Here is a 25,511-nt window from a genome sequence, read left to right as displayed (position 1 = left end):
AAGCCCTAACGTACTAGAAACATAGGTAAATGAAAGATTAAGATTTAAAGACTGTTAATTTGTATATTTTATTTAACTTGTTGTTATTAACGTCACCTACTAAGTTATTTAAAACTACAATTGCCTTTGGTTTACATTATGTTTTGTCAGCGACTCCACTTCAGATTGCAATACTTGCTCTTTCCTAAAATGTTCTGCTATTTCTAGTAGCGTTTTATCTTTGGTCTCGGGCAAATATTTGCACGCAATTACTATCAGGATCGTTGAGGTGATCGCGAAAAAGAGAAAAGAGCCGTCAGTGCCGAACCATTTCATAATACTCGGGGCGATCTTCAGACTGATCCCCAAGATTAATTTAGTGAAGAACGCCCCTATACACAAACAGAAGCTCCTAAACCGTATAGGCAACAGTTCACCGCCAATGGACGAAGACATAATCAACGGCCCGCAGGCTATGGCCAACGAAAACGCCATCAGCAATGCCACAGAAACATATCCGTTCTCAATTATCACGCCAAATCGAATCATGTACAAGTAGGCGGATATTATGAATAGAAACGTTGTAGCTATGGACGTTGCTCCCAATAACATGGTCCGCCTTTTCAATACTCTAGTTAGACCACATCCAGTGTACATCCCCAAAACGGTAATTCCGTCCAATACTAACATTCCTATATGGGCTGTGGACTGGCTACCTGTAATCTTTTTTAAAATATCAATAGAATAAATGGTGAACACCAATTTCCCTGACATGTGGTACATGCTGTGCATCAGAAAGGTTAGAGCGAGCGGCTTATACGTCTCTGGCTGGCAAACAGCAGAAGAGTAGATTTTAATATATTGGAGCAACGATTTTTTGGGCTTGCTGCAACTTTTGTATTCCCTCTGAACGGCTATCAAAGATTCTAATTCCTTTACCGACTCGTCGCCGGCTCCCTTCAACCAGCGATGAGACTTAGCGCATATATCGTACTTCTCCTTTTTCGCCAGCCAGTAAGGCGACTCGGGCATCACAAGTATGATAATAAAGACATACACGTTACAAAGGACGCCGAGTAAGCCTATGTATTTGTACGGGAAGTATATTCCTACAGCGTTGGCCACCCAGATGCCCCAAAAGAAGGAAGCAGACTTGATGGTGATGAACAGGCCACGGTATTTGGGGGTGGTGCATTCTGTGAGAAGAAGTAGCATGGTAGAAGTCTGGCTAGCGGCCGTGGCTCCGTGGATGACCTGGCTGACCAGCACTTGTACCGCGTCCCGGCTGAAGAAGAGAACGGCGAACGCCACACACGCGTTGGTAGCTTGCAGTGATATAGTCTTTCTGAGGCCAAATTGGTGCGCGGAAATGGTCAGTACAAAAACCCATATCATCCCGATGTAGCCGACGATGGATGCTGAAAAAAAAGTTGGGACACTGTTAACGGGCTTATATTATTCTCAAAGACTAGCATACAGTAAACTCTTGCATAAAACGTTCTGAAAACGGTCATATATTAATGAATTCACTTTTTATTTATTCTGGACAGTTGGGCTTTTCCACCAAGGGTGCTCTAAGTGGCATTACAAGGCTGTGACGTGTTAATCTTCATTTACCTAGGTTCGCTCAGTCGTTTGGCGTTTCGTTACACCATATTGTTAATGACATTGAGCATACATTTTTTTAAAGGGTAGTATTTAAACGAGTGACTGTAATTTATGTTGTAAGTGTCAAAAATAATTAATGTGGGCTAAAGAATTACTAAGTGAGCGACTGAGTGCGAGTGACGAAAAATCAAAAGAACAGCAACTTACAAAAGAAAATTGAGTTCCTTAAAATACAAAATGAGAAGCTTCATAATATTTGAGCGACCTAATATTTGATTGAGTGTCAACGTTAGGTCCTGCATTTTTTTCAATATTTGGCAAATGCTTTTTTTATACTGAGCGGTATTTTTAACTTTAATGAAGTGTTTCGAATGCAAGCAATGTAGCGAAAAAAATAAATCATTNTTATAGGTCCATGAATCAAACTAGTAATTCTTGAGATTAGCGCGTTCAAACAAACAAACAAAAAACTCTTCAGCGTTTTAATATGAACTTGTTGGTGTTGATTTTTGGCGTTGAACCTTAGACCAGGCATACGGCTAGGCAACGTAGTCGTGCAGGAAGATACAAGGAAGAGGGGCAGCCACAGTAGGTAACACAGAGTCGTTCAGGTGAGTGCCAGGTGCAGCAACCGCAGTTAAGGAACGGCTGGGACGAACAAGGATAGGCGCATCCAGCTCGTAAGCCTTGATAGGGTTACACTGGTTGAGGCGCTCCTTTTCAAGACTTGGAAGCCTGCGGGTAACGAGCCTTTTGACGTGGGAGAGGGTCATTAATTATACACATTTTCTCCTTTGCCGAACATTTGCACGAGAACGGTTTGTTCAAAACATATAAATTTGGTCTTATTTAATGCAGGATTAAATGCCCTTTAACCGTCAGGAAGACCACTTTTCGATAGGGTAATTCCTTTACGCGGTATAACCGGAAAACCGAAAAAGCGCCCCTTTCGGGGGCCCCCACCACTTAAGCACAACTCCGTCGAAGTCGAAAACCTAGGAGAGTTTTTATGGGCAACTAATGAAGCCATTAAGGGACTAAAATCTTTAGTACGAATTATTTCCGATTTAATTCATTTTTGTGTTTAATTCTACTGGCCTACTAGTCCCAAAGTATGGCTTGTATTTACTATGGGTACTAAATAACGGATGTACTTACCAAAGTAAAATAACTTCATTTTCAATAACGGAAAATACCTTTGAGCACTTCACAATGTGATTAATAACTATCTGTTTTCATAGTTGAACTGCTTTTATATTGCTAGAGGCCGAAAAACAATACCCCAACCTTCTTGCTTTTTGCGTCACGCATTAAAAATAAATGAAACTTATGTAAATATGTACAGGTGTTGGTTTTCAATCAAAAAGGTTTTATTACTTTAAGGCTGGGTTGCACCATCTTATTTTAATTTATTTATTTATTTATTTATTTATTTATTTTTGGGAAACATACAGTTACAATATAATTTAACTTAGGTGCAGTAAGAAAACACATAAACCAATTAAGTTTCCACAGTTAAATATACACATAAAGTTGGGCAAACCATTATGAATAAAATTTTGTTGTGAAAAATATAAACGTATATAAAACAAAAGTTAACTTTGACAAACCTCAAAAAATCTGTCAAACTCCATACAAAAAGCACCGGTTACCGTTGAAGTTAGGTGGTGCCACTCAGCCTAAGAATTTCGAATTCAAATCTGCGAGCTATGAATCATTTTGGCAATAATACTGAATAGTAAGTTTTTTTTTTTTTATGTGACAGGAGGCAAACGAGCAGACGGATCAAGTTAAATATTACTAAGCATTTATAAAACCATTTTCTATGTAGCTGGGCATATTTCGATGGCTCCTACGTATAAAGGCGAAACTGCCACTTACGCCTGTTTCCAATTATTTAAGCAATGATTTCACTTTGCTCTAATCTATAACATCAATAAGAAAAGAAAAATTGTTTCCATTAGATACAAAATAAAATTTTAGACAAATAGGCGTATGTGCAAAACTACTTGCTCTCAGAACTGACGGCCGATGGGGAAGGACCTCAGATCATAGAAGGGAATAGATGTGTAACGGGGGCGTGGCGCGTGTCTCCGCGATATGCCCAGAAACGAACATCGCCCGCGAAGCGAGGTTAGTCGCGATTCACTCATACTGAGGAAATGTTCTCCGATATTTTTGCAAAATGCCGAACTGTGGTGTCGTTACGTGCAGTAACAGAAGTGAAACGAAGAACTACAAGAACAATGGAGTCACTTACCACATGTAAGTATTGCAAATCCATTGGTATTTTGCTTATAAATAAAAAAAACTAAACATTTTTACGAACAAATTCAGTGCCGCCATATTTACTGCGATATCGCGATTAGTAGTGATAAAATTTTACACACGTTGTACATTGACGATCTAGTGCAGCAACCGCTTTATGTCATGTTTTGCCACTGCGCAATGTATTTTATTGACTCCGATATCCACTGTCGCGTGAAAATACACGGTACGGCCGCATGTGCCGGTCGTAAAATAGTGCAGGGATCGTGTTCGAATGCGGTTGCCTATTATCGATAAACAGAAGTAAATTATTATTTTCTATTTTTTAATTGATTAAATATTTTGGTCTTATTCCAGATTTCCAAAAAATCCGACTATTAAAGAAAAATGGATGGCCGCTACGGGCAGAGGTCCTAACTGGTTTCCTGTCCAAAGAAGCGTAATATGTTCGGCACATTTTCAGGAAAAATGTTTTCAACCTCTTAATAAAAGCCGTAGACTTTTCGAATGGGCAATACCTACTTTGAAGATTTGTCATATTGCTTCATCGGTAAGTTTACCATTTATGCCGTATCAGGAGCTGGAGTGTGCTTTATTATTAAACAGTTTTATGTATTATTCTTGAATTATAAAAAAGTTAGCTTTCGTATTCTGTAAAAATAAGCAAGCAAGTTATAAGTGAAGTTGCTAGTAAATTGTTGGTCTTATTTAAGTTAAATAAATAATAATAAATAAGCTGTATAATTTTTATTAATATATTTATCACATTTTACATAAATCTATCTTTTACATTTTATTGGTTTCTATAATAGTATCCTTATGTTTTTAGGATTGTTCAAAGCCTATACCTACGTTAAGACAGACTCCCGAATCAAACACTGATAATTTAGCGAGGAAAAATAGCACAGTAAGTTTCGAAGCATTTTAATCAATTTTTTAACGAATAAATTGACGGCATTTCAAATTTAAGCAATTATTAATAAAAAAGAAAAGTATTTGATAGTCATACACATTACTTTACTTAGTTAGGCGTTTTTCAGATTTTGAATTACCGATTTTGTTTCAGCCGGACTTGACATGCGTGACTTGTGGTCAAAAAATAAACCCAATAAATGCAAATCAAGATAATCAGGTACCATTTTTAAACCCAGTTTTTATGTAGGTATAGTAAAAGTATAATTATGCTCTTTGACGACTTATATAAGTTAAAGCATTTATCATAGATTAATTTTCGATGTAGAAACAAAAGGTTCTGTTGAGTTTTTTTATATTGCATTCAACTGTACACTTATTGTTGAATGTTTGCATTCCTGAGGCCCAAGTAAGGTAACTTAACCATTATTAATTGCAATTTTTCATTGTTATTTTCAGACAGTTCAGACTGCAACACACATCACTGCATCAACGTCTTCTTGTTCAGGTGTCGAGATACTTACATCTGTCCCCAAACGATCTTGCTCACCCGAAAATAAAATTAAAGTTCGTATTTTATTATATTACGATAATATTTTAGTAAGTTTATTTGAGATACCATACCATACTTACATACGAAAGGGGTTATAAAATATAATTGATTATAGTTTATATTAAAATTATCTCAGCGACAGAGGCCTTTATCAGAACTGAACCCCACTTTCCGTAGTTTGGTTTTTGTTTTAATATTCAGTTTGTTAGAGTTGCGTAGGTATTTATTTATTTTTTTGTTTCAGCTATCGGACGAGTCTAGCGATATTTTTGAGACACCGCGAAAACTTAAAATGCGACAGAAAATTGAAAAATGTGAAAACATGTTGAATAAACAGAAGGCCAAAATTAAGTTGCTTCAGAAGAAAAGCCGCCGCTATAAGAAACGAATATCAAAACTTGAAGATATATTGAAGGAACTCAATGAAAAAAACTTCGTCAACGCAGAGCAATCAGCACATTTAAATGATTTGGGTATTAATGATTTAATCCAACGTTTTAGTCAAACACAAAAAACAGGCCAAAATGTAGCAACTAAATATTCGCCGGCTTTACGAGCTTTTGCCTGTACACTTCATTTCTATTCGCCAAAGGCATATGAGTATGTAAGGAAAAAATTTCACACGTGTCTACCCCATTCAAGAACATTAAAAAAGTGGTATCAAACAGTTAATGCCGAACCGGGTTTCACCCACGAATCCTTTAAAGCTCTAAAACAAAAATCTGAAGCCTCAGAACACAAATTGCTTTGCAATTTGGTAATGGACGAAATGGCAATCAGGCAGCGTGTGGAATGGGATGGAAAAAAAATGCATGGCTATGTTGACGTGTGCAATGCAACAAAATCAGGAGATTATTTGCCTGAAGCCAAAGAGGTTTTAGTGTTTTTGGTTACTGCTATTAACGCACCATGGAAAATACCGGTTGGGTATTTTTTTGTAGCCGGTGTAACTGCAGAACAGCGTGCAACCCTTGTGCTACAGTGCTTAGAGCTACTTGAAGAAACGGGTATTCAAATAACATCATTGACTTTTGACGGTTGTCCGTCAAATATGAGCATGGCGAAGCAACTTGGATGTTCCTTCGACACTAACAACCTTAAAACGGGGTTCGAACATCCAGTCACGCATAAACTTGTCTATATAATGCCTGATCCGTGTCATATGCTAAAATTGTTGAGAAATGCCTTTGAAGCATATGGCACGTTTCTTGACGGTTCAGAAAGAATTTTAATGTGGAGTCATTTAAAAAACTTAAATGACATCCAAGAAAAAGAAAACTTGCATTTAGCTAATAAACTAAGGAGAGGACATATATTTTTTAAAAACCAAAAAATGAAGGTTCGTTTGGCGTCACAATTGTTCAGTAACAGCGTAGCGGATGCTTTAAAGTTTTGTGCACAGCGTAATATAATTAGTACAACTGACGGTCGAGGACTAGATGGGACCATTGAGTTCATCAGAAACGTTAATAATTTATTTGATTGTTTAAACTCCAGGAATATGGCCCAATATGAGTATAAGAAACCTCTATACTCCGGAAACAAAGAAAAAATCTTTGATTTTTTTGATCAGATGGAAGATTATATAACATCTCTGAAGATCAATAATGCAGAAAAGACACAAGTGGTGAAATCGGAAAGAAAAACCGGATTTATAGGCTTCTTAACGTGCATAAAGAGTATAAAAGCTCTTTACAATGAGCACGTTCAAAACAATAAACAGTTGCGGTATATTCCCGCCTACAAACTGAGTCAAGACCATTTGGAACTTATGTTTGGGAATATACGAGCACACGGTGGGTGTAATACCAACCCCACAGCGAGACAGTTTCAAGCTATTTACAAAAAACTAACGGTAAAAGCGGAGCTCCGGGACGTGGACACCGGAAACTGTCAATCACTAGAAAACATTGACATACTAACATGTTCATCTGTTTCCAAACAAATAAATATGTCAATAGAATCGCGTTACCTTGATATGGATAATCCTGAGGCGGATGACGACATAAGCCAAATATATGAACAGGCTGTTTTTGATGAGGAGGTTGATGTACTCGTTAAAGACATATCAGAATTTGGCTCTCAAGCTGTAGCTTACATTGCAGGCTTTGTAGTCCACGCTTTATTAAAGGCTCTGAAATGTCAAACCTGTATTGGGGCTTTGATTGCAGATAAAATTCAAGACAAGCATCACGGGTTTATCACATTAAAAGACAAAGGTGGACTGATGTATCCTTCTCATGAAGTCATCACCATATGCATGAGAATGGAAGTGGTAATAAAATCAGCTGTTCTTTCAGATCAAAAAAAGCTGAATGTGACCACAAAAAATATCAAAGAACAGCTGATATCTAAAGCTCTGCCCCATTTTATTGGTTTGGACTTATTTAAAGACATACAATTTCACCAATTTGAGCAATCGCCATTGACAAACCATTTAATTTTACTTACCAAAGCGGTAATGGAGAAATATTTAAATATCAGACTTCATTATCTCACAAAAAACGCAGCACCCAAATTATCTAAACGACAGGTATTGAACAAATATTTACATTTTACGGGGCAGTAAATCAGCCAGATTACTAAATCCTTGCTATGTTATTATTAAATAATAATTAATAAAAATATGAATAAAAAATAAGTTGTATTTTAATTGTTTTATTAAAAAAAATATATAAATACACCACACTTATCAAGTTACCACTGTTGACATTTATTCACGAAAGAAGGTAAAAAGTTATAATAGGGGATAGCAGTGTGCTTCATCTTCTCATCTTCCTCGTCTGCTTCTTCTCCTCGTCTGCTTCTTCATCTCGTCGTCTACTTCTTCTTCTCGTCGTCTTCATCTTGTCTTCTTCTGCTCGTCGTCTTCTTCTCGTTTCTTACTGATAGTATTCACTCTGAACGAAAAGAGATGTTCCGAAAAAAATCCCAGAATCAATTGAGACTAAATGGGTATCAAGAGTTTCATTATACTTAATGCACATTCCACCCCACCGAAAGCTTAATGTCGAAACAATGTTGTATAAAAGTTATAGACAGACAAATTTTGAATGAAAAAATCATGAGTTGCTTGCGATTTTAAAGTTTTTACAAAAACAATTATAATAGTAGAAGTGATTAGTAATTGTCAACTAAGTAATTACTACAAGATCTAGTTGAAAGCAGGGTTCGAAATCATCAGGATAATTATCATGATAATTAGCGTGATAACTATCATTGATTTATTATCCTTTCGAACCCTGATTGAAAGCCTATTAGGCATTATTTTTGATAAACAAAGGCGGTACGAAGTTCGCCATTATTAAAAAGTTAATGCACGGTAGTACTTAATAATAACTATAATGATCCTATAATGAACCTCATTGATTCTGAGTTTTTCGTCCATACAAAATGGAACTAACTCCTTTATGCAAAAATCGTTAAAGAACATATTATTAATAATAACGTACCTATAATAATAAAAAGGTTTTCATACATAAGCATTTTTTAAACCAATTTCGAGCCTTGCCCCCACGATTTAAAGTATCGATATCTTATCGGCTCCATTTTATCTTTCTTCTCCCTAATTGCTTTTTTCAAAGTGTGCGTCACGTCACGCGGCCATTGATTGGCCATAAGGCACGCCTTCTGGCCAATCACAGCACTTTTAAGCCGGTTGCACATGTTGTCGTAGACTCTCAGTCGCTTTGTTTTTACACACTTGAATGTGTGTGTGGGAGCTGTGGTGGGGGAAATGTGGGGACACTGGTTCTCGTTGTAGTTACGCGCGACTTCATATCTATTCTCTTTCTATGATCTGAGGGAAGGACGGTTTTGAAATGGACGCCACGTTGGACGTCCTCCCATAAAGTGGACAGGTGACCTCATGGAGGTTGCAGTAAGGTGCTGCCATCTGGCCGATCTGGAAGATCTCATTGGGGGAGGCCTATGGCACAACCTATGACCAGCAGTGTGTCATAAGTGCCACTCCACTAGTGGTCTAAATAGAATAAAATATTTTTGATTTTTATTTTGTAAAAATGTATACAGGGTGGAATTTTGTAATGCCACCTGGAGGGAAAGTACTCTTAATATTGTAGATAGAAAAATTATCTCAAAGAAAACATTCCTTTATTTTTGACAAGAAATAGAACTGCATTCAAAGATTTCCAAAAATTTGCTTGCTACACCCGGGAATCGAACCAACTAAAATCTGTTAAAAATTACACCCTGTATTTTTATTGCATTGGTCGTTAGGGTTAAGTATAAGGATGAAATCTCTCTAACAAACTTGATAAATCAAACGAAAGGAAAACCATGAAATCTTAAATTATCTTAATCAGTTACAGAAAATTGTATGGTATCGTAGTGAATTTTCGATTTTTTTTTTAAAATCTATGAATGCAGTTCTCTTTCTTTTCAAAAATAAAGGAATGTTTTCTTTCAGTAAAATTTTCTATCTATAGTATTAAGAGTACTTTCCCTCCAGGTGGCATTACAAAATCAAAGACTGGAATATTTCACTTTGGAAATCGATATTTACTATGTAGGTACTTACAGCCTAACCTGACTTACAAACTAGTAATGCTTGTTTTTATTTTATTTTAATTTAAATTTTATTTATTTCATTTTTATCATAGCGAATAGCTTAGCGCCAGTTTTAAAATATGTTATTATACCCCACTGCTGGGTGAATTCTAAGAGACCGTGGCAAATTGTTCCATTTGTTCGTATGACATTCCAAAATTTGTTACCTACGGACGTCTACGCACGTGTATTTTATTTAATTTGCAATATAAACTTACGGATATAGTCTTGTAGCTTTCCGTCCGCGGCTTCGCCCGCGTGGAATTTTGTCTGTCACAGAAAAACTTTAAAATAAAAATAAAAATAAATCTTTTGGACAATTTCACACAGCGCCAGCTAGCCCCAACTTTATCGCGCGCGTCCCTGTTTCAAAAACCGGGATAAAACTATCCTACTATGTCCTTTCCCGGGGCTCCAACTATCTCTATGCCAAATTCCATCAAAATCGGTTCAGTGGTTTAGACGTGAAAGCAAGACAGACAGAGTTACTTTCGCATTTATAATATTAGTATAGATACAATCGAGTATACCTAATGGGTATTGTTTTGTCTTTCAGTATTGTAATGACTTTCCTTACAAGTGTAAATGATACATTAGACCTTTCCTTAAACGTTTATTTATTGATACAAATGCTCAGTTCATGTTTCTTGACTTGTTCACAATTAAAACGAGCTGTCACTTCCACAAGCGCCTTTATGCTTCAACTTAGCGCCTGCGCATCCCAATCTGTGAATAAGAAATAAGTATTGATATAAAAGGGAATCTGTCCGGGTCACCAACAAAAGAGAGCGTATAAGGCGACTAATTAAGAGATGAACAAAGTACTGAAATACTTTGTTTTTAAATACTCATAATTCCAGGGTCACATACGGGGCATGTCTTTAACCCAGATTCTCCTGCAATATTTTACTGTGTCCAAACTTAATAATATTTGTATATGAGGCTTAAAAACTGACAAAATAATAACATGGGAAAACAAGAAAAAAAAATCTCTCGTGAAAATTCGGAAAAGCGGTGTCGGTTATAAGCAACACTAGTTAAATGCACTACTATCAGGTATGCATTGCATAAAGAAAACAGTCCTTTATTTTATTTTTGTCGGCCGTTTGGTGTAGTGGTTCAGAACGGACTACTATGCCGAGAGGTACCGGGTTCGATTCCCGGCCGGGCAGAAATTGAAATGATAAATTTTAATTTCTGTGACGGGTCTGGGTGTTTTCTATGTATAATATGTATGTATTTACAAAACAAAAGTATTTAAGTATGTTTATCCCGTCGTCTAGTACCCATAGTACAAGCTTTGCTTAGTTTGGGACTAGAGGCGCAGTGTAAAATGTCCAAGGATATTTATTTTTATTTATTTATTTATTTGGCTTTTGTGACAATAATAAGTAATATTACTTTTTTACTTAATATCTTTAGTTCATCATCATCTCAGCAACAGGACGTCCACAGCTAAACTTAGGCCTGCCCCAATGATTTTCATAAGGACCGGTTGGTAGCGGCATCCAGCGCCTTCCTGCTTGTTATGAGGTCGTCGGTCCACCTTGTGGACGTCGCAAGCTGCGCCTTTCAGTACGTGACCTCCACTCCAGAACATTGGCCGTCAGTTCTGCGTGTTATATCTTTAGTTACGAACACTTAGATTTGTCTCCAGTGGGATTAGAACCCACAACTGGCGATGATGTTCAATACATAAGCCATAAGGCCAAATACCAGCACCAGAGTCAGAACTATATGTAAATATATAAAATCCAGAGTATATACTAACTGGCACGAGTTGCTGTAAGTCTGTCCATTGGTGGCACACACAGGGTCGAACACAGCCGGGCAGATGCAGGCTGCGTCAGCCGTCATCATGCTTGCGATGAACATCACCAGGGTCAGAGCTGAAAGTCGATATGTGAATTAATATATGCGCTAGAAATGGGGAGGTATGAGATAAAACTATCTGACGGTCCAATCATCTGTCTTCCAAAGCATGTCATCATCATCATCATTTCAGCCATAGGACGTCCACAATACTGACTGCTGAACATAGGCCTCCCCCAATGCTTTCCATGTTGATCGATTGGTAGCGGCTTGCGTCCAGAGAAGGAGGTCAATCGTCGAATCCAACTCGGCTGGGCAGCGTTCGGGAAACTACGCAATATCTTTTCGTCCAAAACACCTCAGTTCCTGAAGACGAAAGTCTACACCCAATGTGTGTTACCTGTAATGACTTATGGCTCGGAAACGTGGCCTCTCACTAAGTATAGGCCTTGTACAGAAGCTCAATGTATTTATTAATTAGAAATAAATCGCGCTCAACCATTTAAATAAACAGTATGAGGTATTTTAATCATCTAAATTTAATTCTACTCATAGGTGTCGTAATCTTAGGTACTTACCTCGTATTCATTTGAAATATATACATAATTTTTACCGATAAGGAAGTTTTTCAAATACCTACCACGTTACCAATATTTTCGGGGATTACCCTACACGCACACAAAATCAAGAAATTCTCACTCTACTTATTGTTTGTATTTAACAAGATAATAAGTTTGCGTAACTTTTTTATCAACCGAATTGTTGTATTCTGGCAGTTGAAGGTTGAAGGAAGTGACAGCCAGTTCCTCTGTGGTTGAGGATTTCGGATGAAGCTCGCGTCTTCGGCCTGATCATCACTTCAAAAGTCAAAATTTCTTTATTTGTTTAGACTAATAAATAGTTCTTACAGATCGTCATTTTGCTCTTAAGGAGCCTCTACATGTCTCATAATCTTTTTACCCTACCAGCCACCTTCCCATTAGAGAGAGAGATTCCTCGTCGTGGATAAGAAAAAAAACTGCATGTACTCACCATAGTAAAATAGCTTCATTTTTAAATCGTAAACAGGAAAAACCTCGTGCGCAGTTCACAATGTGAGTGATGTAGTCTTCTTAGCGTATTTGCTTTTAAACTCTAAGGAGCAGGAAAACCTACCATATTTACCTGGTGACTCTTTGTAGGTACTTTTTGTCAATTTGTCATTATTGTTAAGCAATATAGGGTTGCGTAAAGAATGTACGCAATTTTTTCTGTAAATAGGCTTTTTTTAAAGCGCTTGGAGAGTACTTTTAATACTGTAGATAGAAAATTTTACTCAAAGAAAACAATCCCTCTATGTTTGAAAAGAAAGAAAACCTGGATGGAGAGTACTTTTAATACTGTAAATAGAAAATTTTACTCAGAGAAAATATTTATTTATTTTTTAATAGAAAGAGAAGTGCATTCAAAGATATCGATTTTTTTTTTCGAAAATTCACCACCATACCTACCAGACAAGGTACAATTTTTTGTAAATAATTAAAATAAAGATTTCATGGTTTTCCTTTCATTTGATTTATCAAGTTTGTTAGAGATATTTAATCTCATACGTAGCCCTAACGATCGATGTAATGAAAATACGGGGTGAGGCAAGCAAATTTTTAGAAATCAATGAATGCAGTTCTATTTCTTTTCTTAAATTAAGGAATGTTTCCTTTGAGTAAAATTTTCTATCTACTTTCCCTCCAGGTGGCATAACAAAATTCCACCCTGTATATAGCGAATGAATATGGACAAAACAAAGCTTATGTCCCATGTCCAGGTTGCGCCCTACCCAGTTTCGGTTAGGAACTCAATCCAATGTATGTCTGTCTATACCTCGGACAAACGATTCAGCTAGGTAGGTCTTTCGATAAAGAGGTCAATCGTCCAAAATACCTCGGTGCCTGAAGACTAAAATCTACAACCAAGGTGTGTGAAAGTGATGACTTATGGTTCGGAAACATGGCCTCTCACTATAGGCCTTATAGAAGCTCAAAGTTGCACAGCGCGCTATGGAGAGGTTATGCTCGGTGTTTCTTTACGAGATCGAATCAAAAATGAGGAGATCCGTAAATGAACTAAAGTCGCTGATATAGCCCGACGGATTGCGACTGCATTGGGCAGGGCACATAGTACGCAGAACTGACGGTCGATGGGGCAGCAGGTTCTGGAGTGGAGGCCGCGTACCGGGAAACACAGCGTGGGGCGTCCACTCACAAGGTGGCCCGACGACATCATAAAGGTAGCAGGAAGGCTCTGGACGCAGGCCGCTACCAACCGGGCAACATGGAAAGCATTGGGGGAGGCCTATGTTCAGCAGTGGACGTCCTATGGCTGAGATGATGATGATGAGCTATAGTATTTTCTCTTAAATATAAATAAATATTAAATAAATAATCGAACAAATTAATACACCTTAATGATTTTGTGTTATTATATCTTAACACGGCTTATCAGCTTAGTGCAATCTTATAAATGCTTACAACTATTCATGGTGAATTCATCTTTATAAAGATGTCCCAAAATTAAAGAAACTTTTGAACTATTTTGTCAGAATTTTGATATCATCATTTTATTTTTTTTAATTTTCATACAAAATAAATTTTTATAAAATCCGATTTGTATGAAAATTAAAATACTTAATTAAAACGAAGATATACATTTTCTGACTTCACCATATCATTTATATGCCCATGTTAACATGGGCTAGTGCCGGCTCATATACCCATTTACCTAACACCCTGTATAAAACATAGGTTTTGGCCTCTTGATTGCATTGTTTTTAACCGACTTCAGTTGGCATGTTGTTTGTATTATTTATGTAGGTACCTACACCGATTACGCCGAGTCATTTGGTCCCATAAAAATTTCATCTAATTTGATTGAGTAAGTAGTTATTTTATGAGCATTTTTAGTTTCCCGAACGTCGTAATTTGCTCGGTATCATCGTAATTCGTGACAATTATGTCGTCCAGATATCTTACTATATGTACATACACCGATTAGGTACTTAAAGATTTGTAGTCCGATTTGAGCAATTCTTTTTTATTCGATAGGAAATACCAAAAGGCACACAAAAAGCAAGCACAAAAATCTGTAGTTTAAAAACAACTTATTACAGACACTAAAAAGTAGAAAATAATTTAAAAAAACTGCGTTTGCGTGCCGGTAAATTTAGTAGGTACGTTTCTTGAGCGTGGCATTTGGCAGACTGGCACCGACTCCAAAAATGTCAACCATGGTCATGTATTTGTCCTAATAATTAAAAAACGTAATTATTATTATACTTTTTAGTGGCGGCTAAGTTTTTGAAGTCGGTTTTTTTAAACGCAGTTTTTTTATTGGATCATAAAATACAAATAATAAGGTTATTAATGGAAAACACATCTGGCAAATGGCACGCACGCAGCAACGCCCTCATTTGTCGAAATTTCCCATGACCATTCTGCATAAATGTTGCTGAATTTAGTTGACGCAACGTTGAATCTACTCCTTTTAATGCACGTGTGGTTGTGGACTTGAATTGTCACCGATACTCACGCACTGCTTCGATATTGACATTTCAATGACTTGTTTTTGGAAGAATTGTGTGTTTGGAGTCTCCAACAGATCCTATCTCCCTGAATTTCTCAATCAATCTCTTCACAATTCATCATCATCATCAACAGCCCTTTACAGTCCAATGCTGGACTATGAGCCTCCTCCACTATAGTGGAGGGTTTTGCCATAATCCCCACGCTTGGCAGGCGGTGGAGATCGCAGTTTAAAAGACCGATGTTTTTCAGAGAGCGCTGCTGCCCGTTCTTTGTTTGATGTGTAGTCCCTAAGTCGCCTCTTACGACACCCGCGGGAAGAGTAGGGGTTGGTGACAAATGTATTCTACTCTGCCGTTACCACACGGTATTTGACATCACAATTCACGAAGTTAAAACACAATTTCGACCATATTTTGTATGAAATTTTCGAATTTCGGACGAAGACAGGATGTTCTATCGTGTAACCTTACATTTTTAGTAACCCTAAACTATCAGGTGTCGATTGTTTTATTTTTAGGGTTGTCAACACTAAAAAGTTGCATAATTTTTAAGGGTGTCCCCTTTATTTATTACAGTTCTCTATTAAGTAAAAACTATATTTTGGTATTAAATTGATTCTTTTTGATGTCATTTTCCAAGTATTATTGTTACCTTTAGTTTTGCTAATAAAAAAAAAATAACTCCATTATTAATAAACCGAGATGAAAATCAATAAAGAAACCTTTTTCTTAGACAATTCATTTATTCAATCAGCATTAGGTATTTTTTCGTTTTGCAAGATTATTTTTCGCCAAATTTCACTTTGCAAAAATCTTAGTATTAGTTTCATTTCCCAAATTATTTTTTGGGAACTGTACTTTCCACACCTAATTCATTTGGTCATTTGCAAAATTTTACTTGGTCAAGTATTACTCAAATCAAAGCATATTAAGGCACATGATCATGGTTCTATTGTACAAGAATTTTGCGAATTGAAACATTTGGTTAAATAATATCTGTCTAAGGGCCGATTTTTCAATTGTCGGATAACTTTTAACTGAAGAATAACCTTGTCATTTTGACATATTTCCCATACAAAAACTGTCAATGTGCCAAACTTATTCTTCAGATAAAAGTTATCCGACGGTTGAAAAATCAGCCCTAAATAAAACATGCCCAAACAATAATTTGCTATAATTGAGATTTGGTATAAGATAATATAATATAAATTTGCAATAAGTTGTTTGTAAAATTATTATTTGCCAAAGTCATCGTCTCCGGGTTCTCTGCAAGGGCCTTCGTGCACCATATGTGCGTTGGCGCAGTACAAACTGCAAAAGAGAAATGACATTATTAACATTAAATGACAATGCCAGATTTTGTATGGAAGGTGGCGTCTTTTTTTTTCGCGCGGCCATCGACCAATCCTTGTTTTTTTATTACAAAATAGTGTAATAAACCAAACTTATTATGATATGTATACCTCTAAACTCAGTCTGAACTGAGTAACGAGCATTAGAAGATTGATGATTTTACATAACTACTTACTAGATTTGCATTTAATTTTAATTATTAATTTTTTTATTAAATTTTCTTAGGGGGCCGAGCACAACACCCGCTCGGAAGGAAGCACTAACATTTAGCTTCCTTATTGTGGATAAACATCATATCCCACATTGGTGACCCCGACGTGATGTGAGACATCACCACCATCTTCGGCATCAGCCTCTGCCATCCTCACCATCTCCGCCACTCCGTCATCAGCTCCAGTCTTCAACAAGCCAGCATCTAGCCTTCAGGGACCATCGCAGATCGCAACCGACCTTCCTGGTTCCTCGGCAGCAAGCAACCGTCACTTCACTGGTCACGGGTACAGCTCTGGCCCAGCTCCACGCCCGACCATAGAAGACGCCTCCGCTCACTATCCCGACTCACCGTGGATAGAGCACCGCAACCCGCTCGTCTCGACTCACCGCAGACTTGAGCACACTGGTACTTGTAAGCTCATCACGCACAAACTGCTGAGCTCATCCTGACGTCATCCACCTTCGGTTCTTCCGGGGGGAGTGGTGTGGCGACGCCACTACAAACTAGTAACCAACAGATGGCGCTGTTACTACTTCACTATGGCACACTCCGCCGCTCATACAAACCTGCATCGCGGTGACGGAGTTTTATATCCTGCCAAGTATACATATATAGACAAACCAAGATGGTGTAAATTGGACCTTGGTCCCCGAGCATAACACCCGCTCGGAAGGAAGCACTAACATCTAGCTTCCTTATTGTGGATCAACATCATATCCCACAAGTATAATAAGTCCATTTTTAAATAACTAATATGAGACATATTTTAAAACTCATACTCACTAGCATTCGTTCTCATATGACCATCCATCGCTGCCGCATATGGGGTTATAGTCGCGTACATCACACTCGCATTCACACTTCACTGTCATCAGATTTGCGATGACCAGCAATACAGCGAGGGCTGAAAGCAAATAATCACACCTGATGATACGGGTTAACATGTCCCGACGGATTGGCAAGCTGAAGTGGCAGTGGGCAGGGCACATAGTACGCAGAACTGACGGCCGATGGAGCAGCAAGGTTCTGGAATGGAGGCCGCGTGCCGGAAAACGCAGCGTGGGACGTCCACCCACAAGGTGGGCCGACGACCTGATAAAGGTAGCAGGAAGGCGCTTGATGCAGGTCGCTACCAACCGTGCGATGTGGAAATCATTGGGGGAGGCCTATGTTCAGCAGTGGACGTCCTATGGCTGAAATGATGATGATGATAATGATTATACAGGTTTGAAGTACATTATTGAGAAGATCAGTTAAGTTCGGCTTCCACCAAGGCGGAGCGGAGCAGAGAAATGGTTTGAATAACCAGTCAGATTTCGTTCCAACAATTTCATTCAAACTGAATGACCTTTGATTGTTCGCTGGCCTTGGTGGAAATCGGGCCTAAAACTACGATGTCGTCACCACATTAATAACGAATGCTTAGTCGTTTTAACATTGTGTGTACTATCGGGGAATCGAACCCTTCTGAGTACAGAGAGTCCATTTCTGTAGCCAATGGAACGCACAGGCTTTAAAGATTCCCTCGTTCTAAGGGTTTTTAAAAGAAATAACCCCCCTCGCTCGTTAGATACTATATCTTTTAGTTGGCCGATAGTTGGGCCCGATTTTAATTTTATGAAAAATCGGCCGATACCAAATCGGTGTAATTTGCGCACCTTCATACATTTCCATACTGATTAACAGCCCGACCCAACTATCGACCAACTAAAAGTCGGCTAATACTCCAGCGGCAACAAAAGAACCCGCTTTCCTCGCATCTCAATTTGGCCTTGTACACAAAACTAAATTGCTATGGGCTAATACTTCAAGTTCAGTTATAGAGATTACAAAATTCAATATTTAAAAATATTTAAACAAAATACAATATTTAAAAATATTTCAATCATATACTTCATGTGCACACGCCCACACTGTTTTAACTATCCATTTCCGATTTTGCTCTCGCTCTAATCAAATGGCGATTCTTTGCGATAGAACGAGATGACATGACTTTCAATGGGCAGTTAACACTGTTGGCGATAGTACAATCAAAAACTGTCATTAACAATTAATTAAACAAATAATATCTATACCTACTAATACTTTTAAAGAGGAAATAATTAGATTGTTTGTTTGAAGAGAAATAAATCTCCGAAACTAAGTACTAGACCGATTTAAAAAAAACATTTATTCATTTCATTAGAATAAAAGAAATCTACTGAAGGCTACAAGAAACTTCGAAAAATTTACTAGTATTTCTCCATCATTTTACGCATAGCTGCTACTTCACGTCACATAAAATTTACCGAAGTTCACAGTACTATTGCCAAATAAAATTATTGTCAAACAGGATACGTTTAGAAATTGGAAATGTATTACCATATTTAACAAAATACCACACAACCTTGTCGAATTACCAATAAACAAATTTAAGATACATATAAAAAATACCCTTATGTCCAAAGGGTACTACAAGGTTCGAGACTATATTGATGACAAGGATGCGTGGTCAGTTCAATCTGCACATATTTGATGTACTCCAATTTGTTTATTCTAAGCGTTAGATATTTCCCGGCAATTAGTGGTGACTGAGTTTGTTCCGGCGTTTCTTCTCAGCACTTGCCATATGTTTGTCTCGAAGCACTGGTAGGGCCCAAAAGATAAGGAGACATGTAAAGTGCCCCATAAGGGCTAACTTTTCTTTTTTATTATTTTCTATTTATTTATTTATTTATTTATTTATTTATAATCTGCTTGAAGGCTTACAGAAAGTCCAACGCGCCAACAAGTTATACAATACAGATAATTTATAATATCAATTTCAATATGTAAAATTGTCAAATAATTAAAACGATAAATTAAATAATAGTCAAATAACATTAAAATTAAATACATAAAATAATTAAGTCCAAAATAGAATGTCATACCTAAGACTACTAATAAGAATAAGAGATAAATACATTTATGTCCAGAGATCAATGTCAAAGTTATTCAAAGTTATTACTTACACAAAAATCTATGAATTAATACCATTATTGTACCTAAGCGGTCGGCAAATATGTCGATATCGTGCTGAGCAACTAAGTCCCCGATTAAACGTAATGCGCGGGTAGAAGGCGCGCTCGCTGCGCGAGTGGTGCGCGTGACCGGCCGGATTTTGACACATTTTCTGTTGCGAATGTTATATCTATTACTTCCTGTCTGGTTTTTGTTACGAATGTTGGCGTGTGGCCATTGTTCAGCACCTGTAGACAGTTAGATAGAAGAAAATCGGATAGTAACTCACCTCTCATGTTGGTATCCGAGCTTCCCCAGATGGTATGGTGGGCGTTAGCATCGCATCCCACTATCAGTTCCGACTTTTGTCTTCTAGAGTATTCCAGGACGTTAGTCAGTTCTTCAGTGGGATCTTGCTTATCTCCAGGAAGATATGCCGAGCAGAAGAGTACTTTGGACCTGTTCGGCCCTTTGACTTCTACGTACGCGGTGACAGTATCTTCGCTGAAAAGTTCTGGAACAGGTAAGAAGTTAGTATTTTTGTTAAACACGATACAAGCCCTAGGTTTGCGGCCTTTTTCGCATACAAGAATCTTACCAGCGTTGTTTCAGACCGGCTACCATGGAGTCGGCGTTTATCCATGGTTCTTGAATGAGGGCGATGTCCAGGCCACCTTCGCTGAAGATCTTTTCTATGACCGCAGAGGCTGCGATAGCGTGGAGTAGGTTGGCCTGTAGTATCGCCATCCCCTTTGGGCGTTGAGGTTGGGAGCCGCGGCGCCCTTGTGTGCCCCGCCGCCCTCGGTACGGTCCTCTGTGCTGCCCCCTTCCTCTGGGCGGATGTGCGCCCCTTGTGGTCCCCCTGTTGGGGGGAAACCGCGTTCCCCTTCCCCTGTTTGGGAATGTGGAAGTGGAGGTTGAGGGGGTGGAAGGAGGGTTGACCCGTTGTGGTCCTGTGCGGACCTGCACGGTACCCTCAGGGGGGGTGGTTAAGGATGCGGGTACGGGGGTAGAGGTGGTGGTGGTTGCGGCGGTGGTCGGGGGTTCAGCGGAGGGTTTGGAGTCCTGTATGGGGCCCTTAATTCTGAACTGGACCTTTTTGAAGCCAATGTTGGCCTTTAGGTCCATCATCTTCAGGGCCTCAAACGAGTGGTCGTCTAGGGATACGGTCAGAGTTAGACCTCCCTTGTCAACCTTCGTATTGAGGACCTTCCAGTGCTCGGTGTTCAGACCCTCATTCTGAGCACCGAAGAATTCTAAGGCCCGCGTTGCGCTGCTGGCTTCAGAGATAGGAATATATACCACCCCCACATTAGGTTTTCGGATCTCAGACTCGCTCAAGAGAACGAGGCTTGCTTCCGGCCACGGTTTGAGGGGGGGGACTATATTCTCAAGCCAGGTTTTTGAGCGCTCATCCTCACACGTGATGAGGAGCCAGCCTGGCTTAAAGGAGCAGCCCACGAATTTAGGCCCTTCGCCCCTTCCGGATTTGGCAATGCTTTGCAGGATGGTATTGCGCAGCGACTCCAGTTGTGTGTTAGTCATCAAGGACTTGGAGTCTTTTATGCCAACCCGGATTGAGCGTACGGCCTCGCTGTAGGCTACGGTGGTTGAGGTGTTTAAGGTCTCACTCACCTTTGGGACTTTGATAATATGTCCTTTGGTATAATATCAGTAACCAATAATCATTAATAAAGCAGCTCACAAAACTTTGCTTAGAATTAACTTTTTTGTAGTTCGTTCAGTAAAACCTCAATTAGAAAAATCTAATGTATCTTCATATTAAAGTTGCCCTCTCTGTATTTCTAGTCGCTCACCTAGTAATTTAGTCGCCCGGATAGTATTTTTATGTCTGAAATGTAATAATCAAAACCCACATTTTGTAAGCTCATTCTGGATTTTATTATTGATCAATATTCGTCGTTGGTTTGGTTAATTTTTCGCTTACTCAAATTCGTACCGCTCAAGGTATTAAAACAGTATGCCATCATCAGTCGCAAAGTTTTTTTTTAGTCGCTCGTTTTATAATTCCCCTTTTTTAAATACCTTCGCGAAGTAAAACTTCTGTACGTAGTACTTATTATTATTCTGTGGTAGGATCTACTGCTTGACCGCCAATAAAAACCCAACCAAGTTGATCCCGTAGGAAATCATTGGACCCACTACGAAATTAATCGAGAACGTAGGAGGATTTTGAAGTTAGGGTTGGCGATAACCATTTTATCAACTCACATATCCACGACGCCATCGCATCGCTCACGAGAGTCGTGGAGTTGGCCCGCAGCTGCGGAATGGTAACAGTCGGTGTTCCCAGCACAAGACCGAACATGAAGTAAAACGTCCACGCCAAACTGCACACCATCGCCTGGAAATGTTGGATATACACATTAATTAAACCTCAAGGAACATTTTTAACCTTTAACTATGGACGTCGGGTCTCAGAGGCCCACCCCCCTTTCCAATTTCTCGGTTTAAACACCTTCCCGCCACGTGCTGCTCTCGACCATCTCAGTAGCTTCAGTTTTAACTGTTTTTGGACCGAGGAGGCATAAACTCGCGTCTTCCGGCACTTATTACGTGAGTAATAACCATCCAAAATTTTGTCCGGGCCTGGGAAACCCGATGACTATAATTTCCATACAACATACTTACTTGTATGGATGTGACTTGTCAACTATAATTTTTTTATATTATATTATTATAATATTAAGTAAATTGTTCTAGTTTAAACTTTCTTGTTTGTTGTTCGTAGTAATCCATGAAGCTATCGCGAATTTGAAACTATTTTTTTGGGGGCAGAATGTTATCAACAGGACCTATGATGTAAGCTCGCCTTTGATCTTTAGAACTGTTTTAAGATTTGAGTTTATTTAAAAAGTTAACCTTTCATTATCATTAAATTATTATGCGATTAGCGTCATAAGTATGTAGACTTACTAATGACTAGGTTAAGAAAATAACCAACCGGAGAATCAAATTTCCTACCTGTCTCAGAAATAACTTCCATGGAAATTTATTGTTATCACTGTCACCTCCCATTTTACTCGAAATATATTGAAATGTGAGCGTAAATATTTATTTTTCAAAACCACGCACTCAAAACTGAACACCTTGCCTACATAACTATTAAGTTGCGACTGTGAGTTGTTACAGCAAAAAAGACGTTTTAACCCCTTCAACAATCGCGTGAATAATCTGGTATCAGAATGTACTAAATTCCTCAGTTACGAATAAAACAGATGTACACACGGCCACACTGTTAACTGCCCATTAACGTTTTTGCTCTCGCTCTAATCAAATGGTGATTCTTTGCGACAGAACGAGATGACATGACTGGCAATGGGCAGTTAACACTGTTGCCGATAGTACATAGGTACTTTATGTCGTAGAACTTTGTCGTTGAAAGAGATAGTTATGAATTTATGATTATGATTTATAGTTTATTCCATTATTTATTATTTCATTCGATTAGTTACTTGGAAAACTAAAATTGTTATGTCTATTCGGTTATCTAAAATTTATCCATTCCTCCCTCCAAGTACGACAATTATTTATCGATTGTGGACGAAAATGTACGTAAATATCGTCTAAAATCGATTTAAATAATGCCTTAATACAATTATATTGCGTTGTTTACGCTAGCTTGACAAAACTGGGTTTAATACGTCGTATTTAAGTATGCAATAACGACAGCTATTAAAATTACCTACACGGAGAAGTGACAAAAATTCAATATGCGCTAAAAGACTGAATATCCGAAACTAGAATTACATGTAAAGAGAAAAGTTATTACATATTTTTAAAATAGATCTGAAACTGTAAAACTGTTTCATTCATTATCTATATATATAAAAGAAAGTCGTGTTAGTTACTTCGCTTATAACTCAAGAACGGCTGAACCGATTTAGCTGAAAATTGTCAGGGAAGTAGTTTAGAGCCAGGAGAAGGACATAGGATACTTTTTATCCCGTTCGAAATTAAAAAAAAGTCTGCTTATTTATTGCCATTAAGGCGGAACAAAGTTCGCCGGGTCAGCTAGTTGTAAATAAATAGAGTTGCAAGAAGGTTAACCAGACTGCAATGTTTCAGGTGCGAAATAAATTAAAATAAATAAATATGCAATAAAATTATTGTCACTCGCTTCACCTTTACGGCAGAGCTAATGTATGAAAATCGTTGACGAAAATATGCTGGCCACAGCGTTGCCGTGACTAACACACAATAGCAATGCCTATTTTATGTGTTTTATTTCGGAAAAGAAATAGTAGTCGTGCGTCCTACACATTTTATTGGAAAGTGAAGGCCAAGCCGCATTGTATTTTATGTGAGCCTATTGTCTTATCAGTAATCTGTCTGTTCCTTTCTGAACTGTCCCACTGTTGATATACCTGAGTAAATAGTTTCAAAACGTACCTTAACGTTTTCTTTTTTGTTTCAGAATAAGCGAAGCAGCCAGTCAGTAGTGAAGGAGAATCTCTAGCCAATACAAGCGCAAAGTTATCATGTGCACACTATACATAGAACAGTAGGCCCGCTTCCATCATAAAGTGCGTGACAACTTAGGCTGGGTTGCATCATCTTAATTTTAACAAGCGTCAAAATCTGTCAAACTACATACATAAACCACCGGTTACTTATCATTAAAGTTGCGGTTAAAGTTAAGTGGTCCAACTCAACCTTTTAGAAGTGCTGGTGAAACCTAGCTTGTACGTCGCAGCTGTCGCGTATTTTATGTAATCTAGCACATCGAACAAAATATACCTGTATCATCTCAGGTTTCCTACACACAACACTGCCTCAAAAGTAAATAATATTCTGCCTACTTCTGTATAAAAATATTCTAAAAATCATCATTCACTAAAGTAACCACGAAACCGTCCTCCCTTCTACTTTTTTCCGCTTGAATGTGTGTAAATACGTCATGACTGTGTTTACGAGCACATGCAATTATCATTTTGATTTTAGAATGAAAGAATCTACTAGAGGGGTTAACGAATCATGGTTACTCAAACGAGCGGGCCTTCAACGTTTTTCTATGTTGTGTAAACTTAAGACATTGTAAATATTTCCATTTACCGCGTGTCTGAACCGTGGGGGGCAAGAGACATGGTAATATCTTGGTTTGGTAAAATTCCACTCAAAAGCCGACTTAAGAGTTATAATATCAAAGTTCAGATTTGCTTGTAAATAATAAATCAACTTGAAACACACCTCGTCTGCTTCTTTGAAAAATCAGATTTTGATTTTTTTTTTACTTATTTAGATAGTTAAGTTCTTGAGGAGAATAAATAGCAAAAGAATTACTATAACATGCCATGTTATTAAGTTTTTATTCTGTTTTATAATATTTGATTATTTATTTTTATACCATTTGAGTGGACTTTTATAAAGGCATTATCATATCGCTTGTGCGCGGTGCTTAAATGTGATGTTATATTTGAAGCAATCGTACATTATCTGTGCGCTGTTAGATTATTATTTATTATTAAAATTAAATAAATTTATTAAAACACATTGTTTTATTTCAAAGGCGACACCTATAACATAAATATTGAACTATACCTACTGACGACTGGTTATAGATGACCCACGCTGAACTGTCCCACCAAACTCAATGACAGGGGGGGCGCTAACATCGTTCAACTACCTATATGGTTTCCAACATGGCAAAAATCGGAACCAGCGATCCGGTATTGACGGTGGCGCCC

The 25,511-nt window shown here is 38.0% G+C and overlaps 4 protein-coding genes across 8 annotated transcripts in view; 1 reads left to right on the top strand and 3 right to left on the bottom strand.

The window, feature by feature from the left end:
- The window catches only part of Pdhb (Pyruvate dehydrogenase E1 beta subunit), a 39,241-nt gene extending 13,959 nt beyond the window's left edge, over positions 1–25,282 (top strand). For all 5 annotated transcript variants that reach the window (XM_028305431.1, XM_028305433.1, XM_028305432.1 and 2 more), the window contains one exon: positions 24,242–25,282. In XM_028305431.1, the coding sequence (XP_028161232.1) occupies positions 24,242–24,266 (25 nt within the window). In that variant the 3' untranslated portion in view covers positions 24,267–25,282. The remainder of the gene's footprint in view (positions 1–24,241) is intronic.
- Positions 88–23,005, bottom strand: LOC114353421 (facilitated trehalose transporter Tret1-like). The gene is made up of 3 exons (XM_028305427.1): positions 22,789–23,005; positions 22,036–22,168; positions 88–1,397 (listed from the first exon to the last, which is right to left on the bottom strand). Exons 1-3 carry the CDS (start codon positions 22,840–22,842, stop codon positions 115–117), a joined length of 1,470 nt encoding a protein of 489 aa, XP_028161228.1. The 5' UTR covers positions 22,843–23,005; the 3' UTR covers positions 88–114.
- Positions 10,490–12,979, bottom strand: LOC114353429 (leech-derived tryptase inhibitor C-like). Its single transcript, XM_028305442.1, has 3 exons — positions 12,734–12,979; positions 11,661–11,778; positions 10,490–10,615 (listed from the first exon to the last, which is right to left on the bottom strand). The coding sequence occupies exons 1-3, from the start codon at positions 12,750–12,752 to the stop codon at positions 10,552–10,554; spliced, it is 201 nt and encodes a 66-aa protein (XP_028161243.1). The 5' UTR covers positions 12,753–12,979; the 3' UTR covers positions 10,490–10,551.
- On the bottom strand, positions 16,457–17,828 carry LOC114353427 (serine protease inhibitor dipetalogastin-like). Its single transcript, XM_028305440.1, has 2 exons — positions 17,608–17,828; positions 16,457–16,568 (listed from the first exon to the last, which is right to left on the bottom strand). Exons 1-2 carry the CDS (start codon positions 17,811–17,813, stop codon positions 16,493–16,495), a joined length of 282 nt encoding a protein of 93 aa, XP_028161241.1. The 5' UTR covers positions 17,814–17,828; the 3' UTR covers positions 16,457–16,492.
- Positions 25,283–25,511: the final 229 nt, after the last annotated feature.

This window comes from Ostrinia furnacalis, unplaced genomic scaffold (genome assembly GCF_004193835.3).
Source record: "Ostrinia furnacalis isolate ACB-3 unplaced genomic scaffold, ASM419383v2 OfSCF1657, whole genome shotgun sequence".
NCBI lineage: Eukaryota > Metazoa > Arthropoda > Insecta > Lepidoptera > Crambidae > Ostrinia > Ostrinia furnacalis.
This window is presented reverse-complemented; position numbering and strand designations above follow the sequence as displayed.